Source organism: Galleria mellonella, unplaced genomic scaffold (assembly GCF_026898425.1).
Source record: "Galleria mellonella isolate WM207_F2 unplaced genomic scaffold, CSIRO_AGI_GalMel_v1 utg270, whole genome shotgun sequence".
NCBI classification, from domain to species: Eukaryota; Metazoa; Arthropoda; class Insecta; order Lepidoptera; family Pyralidae; genus Galleria; species Galleria mellonella.
The window spans coordinates 220,319-234,085 of record NW_026442062.1 but is presented as its reverse complement, the minus strand read 5'-3'; the positions used below and the strand labels follow the sequence as shown (position 1 = coordinate 234,085).

At 36.3% G+C, this 13,767-nt stretch overlaps 1 protein-coding gene across 6 annotated transcripts; it reads right to left on the bottom strand.

Annotated features, from left to right (window-relative positions):
* Positions 1–153: 153 nt before the first annotated feature.
* LOC113511521 (troponin T, skeletal muscle) lies at positions 154–13,057 on the bottom strand. Of its 6 annotated transcripts, none has more exons than XM_052895350.1 (14): positions 12,904–13,057; positions 10,125–10,164; positions 9,103–9,144; positions 8,348–8,365; positions 7,899–7,916; positions 7,049–7,076; positions 6,523–6,648; positions 6,116–6,331; positions 5,443–5,661; positions 5,271–5,363; positions 4,855–4,935; positions 3,655–3,733; positions 778–989; positions 154–381 (listed from the first exon to the last, which is right to left on the bottom strand). In XM_052895350.1, the coding sequence occupies exons 2-14, from the start codon at positions 10,145–10,147 to the stop codon at positions 367–369; spliced, it is 1,170 nt and encodes a 389-aa protein (XP_052751310.1). In that variant the 5' UTR covers positions 10,148–10,164; positions 12,904–13,057; the 3' UTR covers positions 154–366. The 6 variants fall into 6 exon arrangements, with proteins under 6 accessions (XP_052751310.1, XP_052751309.1, XP_052751312.1 ...); XM_052895349.1 differs by lacking the exon at positions 3,655–3,733 and adding an exon at positions 2,557–2,635; XM_052895352.1 differs by lacking the exon at positions 7,899–7,916.
* Positions 13,058–13,767: the final 710 nt, after the last annotated feature.

Here is a 13,767-nt window from a genome sequence, read left to right as displayed (position 1 = left end):
ATATAGTATATATATATATATAGTAACCAGTCAAAACTACTTTTTGGTTGGTTTTGACTAAAAATTATTGGTTATTAGTGTTTTTGACTGGTTAAGGGTATTGACTGCAACATATATATTGATAGATGGGTGTAAATAAAAAACTAGTCAGCCTTATGAAATACATTAGTTTATTGTGACGCCGCGTAGATGGCGGTGCGGCGTAGTATAATGCAAGTTCATGTTCCGTAACGAATGATTCAACAGTATAAATAATAAAAATAATTTATAATAGAAATAAGTTAATGGATTGGTTACAAAACAGTACGAACAGACGCGGCCGGCCGAGTCGGCGGCGCGCTGCCCTGGTCGCGGCGTGATGACTCCTTACAGTAACATTGTCTGGAACAAATCGTGTTACTTACTAGAAATAAATACCGTCTAGTCCCTAAATGGGACGGGGGGGGGGGGGGAAAGGAATTGTTGATAATGAGGAGGTTAGTCCCCACAGCTATCAATATACCCTATCAGGTCGACCTCCACGCGGTTCCCCCTGGAAACTAACGTGACTAATTTATCGTTGAATTTGTCACAATGGACTAACTGACCTGCCTTTTCATCTTCACCTATCATTTCCCACTCGTACCCCGCCAGTGTATACCGATAGCGCAGGCGGGTTTTTTTTTAATTTTCTCATGTCTATAGGCGACGGTTACCACTTTCCATCAGGTGGGTCGTCAGCTTGTTTGCCATTTTAAGTTGTATAAAAAAAGTGTGAAATTAGATAAATATACTAACTTCTTCCTCTTCCTCTTCTTCCTCCTCTTCCTCCTCCTCCTCCTCTTCTTCTTCCTCCTCTTCCTCTTCTTCTTCCTCCTCCTCCTCGGGCTCGGGTTCATATATGGGCTCGTCGTCTTCGGGTTCAGCCTTGACGTCCTCTTCGCCCTCCGGCGACTCGGGTTCGCCCTTCTTTTTGCCGGGCCTCTCGCCGAACCACTTGGGCAGTCTCGCTGTTGACCACAATGTTGGCAACATTAGAACGTTCAAAATAATTATTCGCCTATCTATATTCACGCCAGAGTTACAGTGGGTTAAGCAGAGAATGGAAAGTTAAAAGTTTCTATATTTATAAGTGCGCATTTTACAATACCGTTAGACAGTACAATAATTATTCTAATGTATACAATTTTTTTTTTGAGCGACACCTACCTATCTATTCTTTAATTCTTTCTACCCAAAGGTTGTCTGGAAAAGATTGCTTAGCAATAAGACTGTTTTTTCTACTACACTATACTTATCGAAAATTGTTCAACAAATCCTGTTATGTTGGTGAAATAAAGTGTTAAATAAATAAATAAATATTATGAAGAGGAAAGATTTGATTGTTTGTTTGTATTGGATAAACTCAAGAACAACTAAAACGATTTAAAAAAAAATATTATACGTACAGAATATTATAATATTATATAATAATTTAATATTATCGTTGAAAAATACGAAGTCAGGCTGGATCGCTATTTAAAAATATACTAGCGGCCCGTTCCAGTTACGCACGGGTGGACGTTTTTACAACATTTTAAAAAGTGGTTATTGTGACATAACGATAATAGTTGGGCATATAGTATCCAGAAGTTTTTTGTAGTTATCGATATTTTCTTCAATATTGTAGAACATACTTTTGTTCTATCACCAATAGTTTCCGCAGCGCACGCGACCAAAGATATTTTATTGTATTTTTTTTTTACACCTTGAGTTACGTTACTAAAGTTTTAATAAGGACCCCTAATCTTTTCTAGCAATAAATATAGCCTATGTTACTTAGGATGAATGTAGCTTTCTAATGGTGAAAGAATTTTTGAAATCGGCAAAGTTGTTTTTGAGTTTATTCATTACATAACTTACACACAAAAATACAAATCTTTCCTCTTTATAATATTAGTGTAGATGTAAACATATATTGTAAGTTACAATTAATGTATTCTAGAAAGTGTAAAACATATTCAATAGCTTCATTATTAGCTGATCAAAAATAAGATTTACTTGACTTTTTTCTCACTGTTCACTACCTATAATAATGAAAGCAGAATTGAAATTTGAAATTCCTCAGTACCTTGAATTGGCGATCAAGTATGATCACTGCAATTATATCTGTAAGTAAACTCGTATTATATCCGTTGTATATATCATCATCGTCATTATATCCGCTGTTAGGTATCTACTGCTGAACACAGGTCTCCCCCATAAGCCTCCATAAGGGGGGTTTTTGCTATACTACGTTTGGCAGGAGAGTTCCCAACAGCAGGTAGGTTTTCGGTGATGTTTAAAGAGGAACGCTGCTGGCTATCCCTCAAACATTAATTTCCCTTCTTCGCCTCTTACGACACCTACGGTAAAGGAAGGGGTGGTCCATTCTATGCCGGGACCATACGCCAGCATTAGATATGTAGTTAGTATAATACTCAAACATTGTCGGGCAAAACGTATGTTATTCACAATTCTAATATTCTAAAATGGGGGGAAACAAAGTATTCGAGTCGGATTATTTTTATGGTGTAAGTGAAAGGTGGCGGTACTCACTCTTTTGCCTGCCGCCGAACTGCTCGGCCCTCTCGTGCCACACCTTCTCGAGGAAGTCCTTGTTCAATTTCTCTAGGTCCTAAAGGAATGGCCAACACTGGGGTCAATAAACATACACGGGAATATTCAGTCACGGGGCGTGTCTAGCTTGGATGGCATGCGTTACATACAGTTCCCGAAATACATGGTTAACATAGTACAGTTAGTAACAACATAGAAGAAGGGATATTGAAGTTAATTTTTTTAAATTTAGAATCGTCTTTCACTTAACACCTCAGCGACATCAGCGGCGTCTACGGTATATTTTAGAATTGTATGGGAAAAATTCCTAACAACGCGGAAACAGTTTCATTATAACTATGATAATTAGATGGGAGAAGGGATTGTTAGAAATTAAGATGTACCAAATTCGCTTGTCATCTTTCATACACTCCATCCAACATTTCTTTCATCGTCTCTTCCATTTCATATCCATCAAGTTAATATTTAACATTTCTATAGGGATCTTACGCGACCTTCGAACTTAGCTAACAAGATTATCTACTTAATGAAGTTATAGGTATACCTTACTGTAGTCTGTAGGAGGGAAGGGAATTATTAGCATCAGGTCGACCTTCACGTGGTTTCCTCTCGAAATCATCATGGTTAATTCTTGTTAAAATCATTACGATAGGCCAACTGAGCTGTTTACATCCTCACCTATCACCTCTCACTAGTGCTCCGCCAGCGTATACCGATAACACAGGCGGGGTTGCCATTTTTACCAATTAAAAAAACTATGCTAATTTGATCCTGAGGCGTTAAATAGACGATATCAATACTCTAGCCATATTCCAAATTCGAATTTAAAATGATATGTAGAATCGAATTTAGAGTATAAATTTTTGAGAGAATTCAGATTGTCTCCAAAATGGTACTATTGTTGCAGACTGTACTTAAGGACGTCTCTTTGTATATATGTAAATACGAGTGATACATGGAGGTTGTTGGGAGGTTTCCAAACATGGTGTATGTAAAGTGCATGCCGTGAAGACATGCGTCGTGGGGGCTACCGAGCAGTGGGTAGGTACTGGTGCACGTAACATATGCACGTCTTACTCTTGGTGCGGTTCATAAATTCCTCCATCCTCTCGTTCCACATCTTATCCAAGAACTCAGCCGTTTGGGTATCGTAGCCCTGCGTTTAAATTTAACGTTTACAATCTCTGAGTATGATGAAAATCGTTTGTCTCTGTACATATATCCCTTTCGTGTTTCTGTTACTACGTAGCTGTTACTACGTTACTTGTATGGTTGTGTTTCGATTTGAAGGGTGGGACGTGGCAGTAAAATTAAAGGCTATGATGGAAACATGTTGCATAAAAAACCCTTTTGCATTGTCTTGTAAACAGTACTGACTTTCTATTTTTTTATACCACTGAGGTGACAAATAAGCATACGTCCCATTTGTCATTAAGAGATTACCTAAGCCTTTGAACGCCTGCAATACCAGGGGCATTACGCGCGCGCTGCCGACCCTGAAGAAACCTCTTAACCCCTTTTTTAAGAACCCTATGCTATTTCTGCCTTCTTCCTTAGACAAGAGACGAATAAATAGACAAATATCCATTATTACCGCTGTGTACTTGAGATAGAACGAAACAGCAACATCCTACGTCTTATTCTTTTTACGTCAAGTAAAACTGTAGACTTGTTTAGTATTTGTCTAAAGGAGATTGCTTGTATTTTTTAAATTATGCAACAAATCTTCCAATTAGGAGTGGGTAATATGTAGTAATACCTATATATTTTAGTTACAATATCTATTTACTAGTCCAGTAACGAATCTGTTAAAAGTCTGTTAACCAAAAAATAAAATTGGATAACAGACTTAATATATTGAAAAATAGATATCCTACCGATATGGGCGATATCGAAATAGGTGTCCTTTTTCTGCCATCAACGTCCAGAGCAACCCAATAAACAAATATCGGATCGGTATTCATATCTATGTCTAGTCCGAATAAAGTCACCCTAATTGATATCTGACCATTCGCTGTGTTCTTATTATTTAATACAATTCATCATATATTTATAATGTATTTTATCAAATAAGAAGTGTAAAAGAAACAATTTTCACTGCTAACTCATAAGGCCATTTATGGAAAAATATGTAAATCATCCAATACAATGTCAATTACTATACCATAGATTTATACGTATTGTAGACCAATATGTATGCTTTATGGTATTAATATTCGTGTTGATAAATTTATAATAATTTTGCTAGAATGTCATAATATCTGTGTTTATACTTACACCCTCGAACAGCTTCTTTTTGTCGTCGTAAGACCGTGTGTCGACACGTCTCTCGTACTTGGATGCTACTTGGATTTTGGGCTGTAAATTGTATAAGATCATTATTTATTTCCCTGATTGATGAAAATTTATTAACGTCCCACTGCTGGGTCCTTCGCCACAAGCAGGACAATTACTCTACTATTACTATATGGCCAAGTGGCTTGCTTTTATATTTTTTCTTTCTATTCTTGTACTCCTGTATTTTGCTTCGTTCCTCTAGTCGCCTTTTAAATATCTTGGATATTAGAATCCGTTGCTGAACATACTGTTTTCAATAGTAAACCTTTTGTTTGTTAAAATTCAAATTTGAAACTTATTATATATTATTTGGAATACTTTATTCTTTTTAATTTGAATGTTTTATTTGTACTTACCGGATGCTTGCCTGTGAGTGCCTCTGGGTCGAGACCCTTCTTGAGGGCTTTGTGCCTCAACTGTTGCTTCTGTCTTTCTTTGAGCTCTTTTAACTGTTAACAAAGAAACATTTTTAGTTTTTACTTCATCTTCAAACTTTATATTTGCTAGAGATATAAAGGGAATACTTACGTCGTAGTCCTGCCTTTTTTGCCTTTCCTCGAGATCGTATTTCTCGGTCTCGAGTTTGACGATACATTCCCAGAGTTCGGTAGCTTTCTGTCTGAGCTTGTCTACTGAGAGGTTGTCGATGTTCAGGGGCTTGATGCGGATGGAGAGGGAGATCTTCTTCTCCTCCTCCAGCTGCTCCTTGGTCTTGTTGCGTTCCAGCTGAGCACTGGACAGGCCGAACTATTACAAAAAAAATAACACTTGATTTGGTCCATTTTGTTGAGTACTAAAGGTATATTAAAGATACATTTTTATTGGGAACTAATCATCCACTTATCGTATATCAAATCTTATATTACTCTCTTATTTCGTCAATTCATAACTAGTACTACATGATCTGTCTTAGCTTGACAAACCAGTCTAAGGTCTTCCTCAATACCTACGTCATTCTACGTTCTCACGTATCCGTTTCGTCATCCTTTCATATGATATTCTTTCTCTCCACATACCGAAATAAAAGCAAAACGAAAATCTGTTTGCTCTCTCTCGTACTACAATATTATGTATACGGTTTAATTTCACGGATTCTTTGCAGTGTTCCTGTTTCGAATTAAGTAACTACTAATTGCACGTATATTAAGAATTTATTGAATGTTTGCAGCGTAATTATAACTACAATAGGTTATGAACTTACGTTGTCGCTCTTTTTCTGGATGGTGAAATTTGGTCCGGTTTTGCTGGATTCCTTCATGGCCTGGAGCATGGCCTGGCGCTTCTTTTCGGCTTCCTCCAGCCGTTGTCTCTTCTCCTCGATATCGCGCTGTTTCTTTTCCTCAATCTCACGGATTCTCCTTTCTTCTTCTTCCTTCTTCTTCTGGGCGAGGCGTTTCTCTTCCTCAGCGCGTGAGACCTATTTTATGATAATTAAAAATTCTTTTAGTTTACGTCATTATATAGTCTTACCGTTACTAATGTAGTCAGTTTTAAAAAGCATAAAATTTACAATTAAATTGCTGTTAAATTCGATAACGGAAATTTCAAAAGTTAAATGAAATTCACGTGAAGTTAAATGAAGTTCGTAATAAAGCAAGCTATTCAAACCTTGCGCTTAGCCTGCTTCTCTTTGAGCCGCTTGAGCTCGTCCTCCTCCTTGGCCCGCTGTTTGCGCCATTCGTTGATGTATTCCTTCAGCTGTTCGTCCAAGTCCGACCGCTTCTGGTCTTGACGCTGCAATCAATTTGATATTGTTAAGTTATACGTAAAAATAGACATATCTACTTTAATTCTTTTGTTCATATTTAACGGTGACGGTTATGGTTGTCCGTCTCCTGGGCCTTTAACTTGTTTACCATTCCTTACAGCATAAAAAACGAGTGCAGTCTCAAATACAAAGTTTAAAAACCTTAAACCATAAGTTGAATAGAAGATTCGATGGATACTGCTTTTCATCAGGTGAACCATCATCTTATAAGAATAAATTAAATAGCTCAGTAATAAGGATTCTATTTTTATTACTCGGCTGCTGGATCGCAGAAAAAGAATTTTTATATTGCATAAATGAAGTTACCAGGTTGAAATAATGAATCTTTGAGATAATTTAACTGAAAAGTATCTAAAATATAATCACCTTGATGAATTCTGGATCTCCCTCACCCCTGCAAAAACAAGAAATTGATTAGCGATTCGATATTTAAATTATGCCATGTTAAATGTTAGAAAACCGTTATTTGAACGGCTACAATACATAAAATATACTTGTTACGGTGGCTGAGTTTATCAGTTTATTTCTGTACGTTAGGGTATCAGTTTATCTGCTGACACGCTATTTTAGTAGCGTCTAAGCAGGGAGTTTAGATTCTGTACATATATTATAGTTAAGGTTTAGCTATTATGCCAATTTCTTTGTAAACATAAGGACGACTGTTAACACTTGTTCTGTTATATGATTATCTGCATTTTAATATAATATATTAAATATTCCATAAACTAATTGTCGATCTGTCGGACTTATTACTGATTTGTGTCGGTATTATTGTCATTAAAGCGCGTGTACAGTTTTGAATTGTAATATTTGGGGTTTGTAACATGGCTGACTAGAATAACAATTACTATGGAGATGTTGTACATATATATATTATAGATAATTATATTATTACTCAGGTGATCATGCTTTGGTATCATACACATCATGCAAGTCTAGGAATCCGGCGCGGTAACTCGAACAGGTAGTTGCCTGCTGACCGACATCTCGTTCCTTGGCGAAACGGCGCGGGCGCAGTGTGGCGTTACACGAAAATAGATCGCCTACCGACCGATATAAATAGCGACCGCTGACGCCGCGCTGTAATACGTTTACCGGTCATCTGGTCCGATGATAAATCCGGAATTTGGGTGCGATCGTAAAACATGCGCCCGCGCCATTTCCAGTTAATGCTTGGATTATAGTTAGTGACACCACAGAGAGCGGTGCAACTTACGCGATCGATGGTCTACTCCTAGAAACAGAAAACAACAATCAGCCTCTAATGTCTTTGCATTTATCTACATTTAACACAAAATAACCTTTTCTAACACTGACACTCAATCAAGTTTAAATGAACCATTTCTTTTGTTCTGAAAAGGGATTGCCCTTTGTTATTTAATTGAGTACCAGTTAAGGTTCAGAGGTTCATAAAATAACAAATGAAGCGGTGACAAAAATTATTCTGCACATCCACGACACACTGCTTTAGAAGCCCAACGTAAATATACACTTCTATAGAATCCCAAAAAAATTTAGACGTAATTTAATCCAACAAACGGCTAGATATCCACTAGATACTGTAAATGTTATTTTATGCCAATCATTCCAATTTTATGCCCACAATACATATCCGTCGGCTATCAAGCGAAGCATTGAACATACATTCATAATCAATATACTCACTCTGGTTTCGGAGCGGGTCTTCACGGGGCGACAGTGGTACAACGACGCAGACGAGCATAAAAGAAATATACACGATTATAATTTGAACTTTGTATAAAGTAAAATACAATAAGCTTACGGAGTTAAAAGGCATATGAAACAAAATAAAATCAAGTCCAGGTGGGATGCAGCCCATAGATTCGTTTAATTCTAGTGTGAGTATCGTACTGACCTTTCTAACAGGAACACTATGTCAGATACGTGGCGATATGTACATGTCTAGGGTTAGTGAAGCTCGCTTTCGCAACGCTGCAGCACCTAACAGTTTAGTGATTATCTGTAAGCAACAGAGGCGACAACTTAAGCACCAGAAGCATTAGAGTAGCATCTAAACTTAGCCTAAATGAGCCAAGCGAGTGTGAGTGCCGGAACCAAAAGGACACGCCACTTACTTCCTGCAACAAAAGAGATAATAGGATTTGGTGAGGGCGTGCAATAAGCCCAAGAATTGGGAGCTCGAAGAGATTGGGGGCCACACTTGCGATCATGCCTCAAATCGTCCACACCTTGTAGGTACAGCCAACTAAATCTCGATGTGTTTTCATAGGTTTTTCTTTATTCTAATAGTTTCGAAAATGGCAGTTTCGCTAAGGCAAAGTAAGAAACCAGGCCCATGAAAGCGCAAGTGTTCAAACTCCAAACACATCTAAAGAGAACTATATAGATCTTTGAAAGAGATAGATGGAAGATATTGACAATTTACTATAGAAACTTACGTCTCCGGAACTTCTTCTTCAACTTCCTCCTCCTCGGAGCCACTGCGGAATAGAGGTGGGGGTTAACACTGGGTACATCATGTATTGGGGTCTCAGACATTACATGACACAGAGAATGAAGGGGACTGATCATTATCACAAGAGTGTTAGTGCACAACATTTTGGGTATTGAACCTTCAAGACATTAATGCCCATAGTTCACTTGCGTCCACCATCTGAATCCATGTGACATGATCTTATCATTTTGAGATTCAGATCGTGGATCCTAGTGATCGAAGATCTTTTCAGTGAATGTGTTTGTATTAGTGTTTTGGCTCTGTAGACAGAGTAATGCATCTACGATGTTCTTAATTGAACAGTCCGAATTATATGGACATTGCTCTAATTTGGTTTAATTTGTGTATACGTTACGAGATGTTTACACAAATTCTTCACAATTTCACCACTTTTTTTGCAATCGGCAGGATTGTTTCGGTACAAATAAGTTTTTTTTTGTTGTGGACCAAAATGCAAATAAATTGTCACATGGTCGGCGACCTTAAACTTTTTATTGATCAAAACCATGTCGTGAAACATTGAGTGTGCTACATGTACCTACTTATCATAACGACATGAATATTGGTAGTATCAGCGGTTGAAACATTAACAGAAAAAGATTAATCATGTAATATTGTATAAAAGTTTATAAAAAGACTCTACATGAAATATGTTCGGTGGAATCGCGTTATTATAATATGTCTTTTATTAGATTTTTTATACATTTCCAAATCAAGGAAACACTCAATTCGGTCATATTTCTTTTTTGTTATGCGGTATCTGTTGAATCCGTTTTGTTAATTATTTTTGCATTTATATTAGCATATAGCAAATTTCTTTGGACTAAAGTAGTTGATTTTTTTTTTGTAGCAGAAATTAATTATTACTTTGTCTACTGGCCTTGTGTGCTTGAATAATATTTAAATGTCTTAATGTTTAAATGTCTATTTCTATAAAACATATCATGGCTTTGTGTTTATACTTACGAATATTCCTCTTCGTCAGACATGTTGGTGGTTTGTTAGTCTGGAATACATAAATAAATTTAGTTTATACATTATAACTATTTTATCACCCGTTAACTGTCCACTGCTGTACATAGGCCTCCCCATAAGAGAGTTATGCCGGTAATTGCCACGCTCGGCAGGCAGCAACTGCAGTATGGATTTGGTGATGTATAAAAAGGGACGCTGCTGCCTATCCCTCGACTATTACGATCCTATAGTCGCCAATTACGACACCCACGGGAAAAGAAGGATTAGTCCATTCTGTGCCGGGATTACAAAGCATATTTAGTTTATATAATATAGTATTTTTCACCTACAAGTATATGTTAGAATGTTACTTTACTGTTTGTTGGCATGTTTTCGTACAAAATTATTTTGTAATTCAACTTTGTTTGTAACAGTGAAGCTAATTATATATTCGATATATTCAATTGCCAATTATCATTCCATTGGCGACTTGTCAATATTTTTGTTTGTTTTTAACCGACTTAAAAAAAGGAGTAGTATTTTTATGTTTGTTACCTTATAGCACCGTCAGTGTACTTAGTTCTTATGACTGAAACCAATTTTGATGTAATTTGGTACAAGAATGCCTCGGACATTTTTTAAGTAACATATTATAAATATGCCTGTATAGTTAAAAAATTAAATTCCGTAATTTAATTGAAACGCCACGTGTTTATAAATTAATAATATTGTAAAAGCGAAAATTTATAAATTATATGTTGACGTTTGTAACTCCATCACATTTAGGTGTCTGAATTGATATGAATGTAATTTCATGTATCGATAGACCATAGATAGGATATTTATTATCTTATTCACATTAAAAAACAGCGGGATGTATGTACGAAAAAATATACGAAAAATTTATGTACTTATATTATCCCTCATAATAAAAGCGTCAAGTGCTATAAATCTATTTTTTTTTCTCTTCAAAAAATCCAAACATTTTTCTTATAGTTTTTCAGTTAAATTACAATCATAATAGTAAACTACCGTATTTGTTTTTAGTATTATATTTCAAATTAAGAGTAAAACTCTAAAAAGCGAGGGACGAAAGATTTAAATATTTTTTTTAGCATAATACATTTAACTTATAAATCGTTTATGGGATATACCTATATTATTTTTTATGACTTTTCATATTTCGTATTTGTCTTGCTCTTTTTTTTTTAGTAATTTATATATTTTCATATTAATCAATTTGTAAAAAAGTAATTATTTCAAAAATCTTCGAACATTTGCCTTGCCCTAGTGCCAAATTTACAAAAAAAAAAAAAAAACAAGTGCGTGGGCGTACGAGATGTGCCGTGGCGGGAAAACGTGCATGCTTGATGTTTATAAAGTCTACATTTTATTTTTAGTTTTGCTCGGTTTTATCTTACGGGCCATTAAGCACACCTACAGCGCGCCGCACTGCCTGTCAGCTGGCAGCCGTTCAAATTGTACAAAATTGGATTTCTCATACAATTGAACAGTCTCTAGGACTCGAATTACACTAAGCATAATTATTCCTTTGTCTATGGTTTAAAGATTGAATCAAAATCACTTATTATTTGCAACATAAAAAATGAAATGTATTTTGAATATTTTTTATTTTATTCTAAAGTTGAGATTAATTTTCATATTATATTTTCCTGTTAGGTATTAATAAATATTTTTTTTATAACGACATTTACATCTGTTACTAATTATTATATATTACTTAATTTATATTTGCTTTATTTTAATAAATAATTCCAAATAGAAATTTATATATGATATTTATTGGCAGTAGTTTTATTTTTTTTTATTGTATAAACAATTATATTTTTTTTTATAATTTATCATTTGTGACTTCTTGTTGTTATTATTTAAAAAAAAAGTTGTAAGTATATTTTTTTTAATGTTAGAATTATTTTTTAGCAATCTATGTTCCACCACACCCACATTCGTATTCCATTCTGCCCTAAACTTGAATGTATGGCTCGGATATTTCTCCGCGGAGATTCGCGGATGTTAGGAAACCTCGAACTACACTATAATTATTATTAATTATCATTAATTATTATTATTATATTTATTTTTTAAACAAGCAGGTAACTCGTATTTCATATTTAATTACATTGTACCGATTAGTCTCTTTTTTTTTTAATAATATCTAGTTCATTGCATTTTAAGAATTTAAAAAATTAAAACATATATTCACTAATACCAAATAAATCAAATCCGTATAGAGTATGATATAATTAATACACTTTAAACATTATTAAAAAATATTTCTGAAACTGCTGTTTTGTTGAAAATGTATTTTTAGATCGTTTAGCAAACACTTGTCTAGTAAATTAGAATTTTAGGCCTTTTATGGTCGTGGAAAAAAACATTAAGCCGCGATTTTTATTTCACACAATGTTTTTTGTATATTTTAATAAATTTTTACTGGTAGCTAAATGTGTAAAACGTGAGTTATTGCCAATAAGAGTGTTGGTAATGTCTGTATAGTGAATTTAAGGCCTTAAACGACGTAGAATCCTTAGTTTTCCGGCAGTTTGACGGCCGTAGCACCCGGCGCATAAGGTTACACATTCCGCGCTCTGTAACGTAATACGCGCTATACAAGGCGCTTCTAGTTGGGCGGCGCGCGCGCCATCCGCTTTCTGCGTTATTTTTAGATCACCCCTTCACAGCAACCGCATCATCTTCGAGGGTTCCGCGGTAAAACACAAGGTCCAGCTCGTTCCACTGGTAGCACTAGCACACACGGCACGGCACTTACGTCGCACGGGTGGAAGACGGTCACTCAGTCACTCGCACTGGTTCTTCGACCGGCAGCACAGCGACGTTGGAATGTGGAGTCCGCGGCGACCGGGGCGGCTCTGACCGGCGGCGGGTGCGGCGCAGGCCACGCCGCCTCCCCCCTCGCGACCCTCGCGCCGCCCCCTCCGTTTAAAAATAGAGTCGGTCATTTTTGAGCCGATTACGAGCCAGCTCCGGTTTCTAAAGGGAATCCGATGGTGCTCTCCCTAATGCCGTCACCTGCAAGTGCAACGGCCACTCGCAACAACTGCTGCCGCCCGTTACATGCACAATCTTTTCATGTTTAAAGTATAAACTGCTGATGAAGAGAGACACTCGAATAGGAAGCGCTCTACAGCAAGAAATTCTAAGATTTATATTTTAACATCTATTTGTTATGATATTCTCATATATACCGGTTGCCAAATAGCTTTTTTTTTTTCTGCAACTTAAAATGGCAAACAAGCTGACGGCCCACCAGATGAAGTGATAAAGGTAACTGTCGCCTATATTATATTATACAGATGGAGACTTTGTACAAAAGTCGTTTGCTTGCGCACCTCTGTCCCACTCGTGTTTCAACCGTGAAGTAGTTGTGTACATAGGGTATAGAGGAATATTACCTGAGTCCTCAGGAATGGCAACGCATGGGAGGTATCGTGGGCGAAACAGTATACTCTGTTATGTCCATGGTACTGCTCATGTCTATAGGCGACGGTTACCACTTTTCGTCAGGTGGACCGTCAGCTTATTTGCCATTCTAAGTTGTATAAAAAAAAACTTGAACATTTTTTTCATGCTGTATTCTGATTGACAGAACAGTAGTGAAATTACTGAGAGGTGT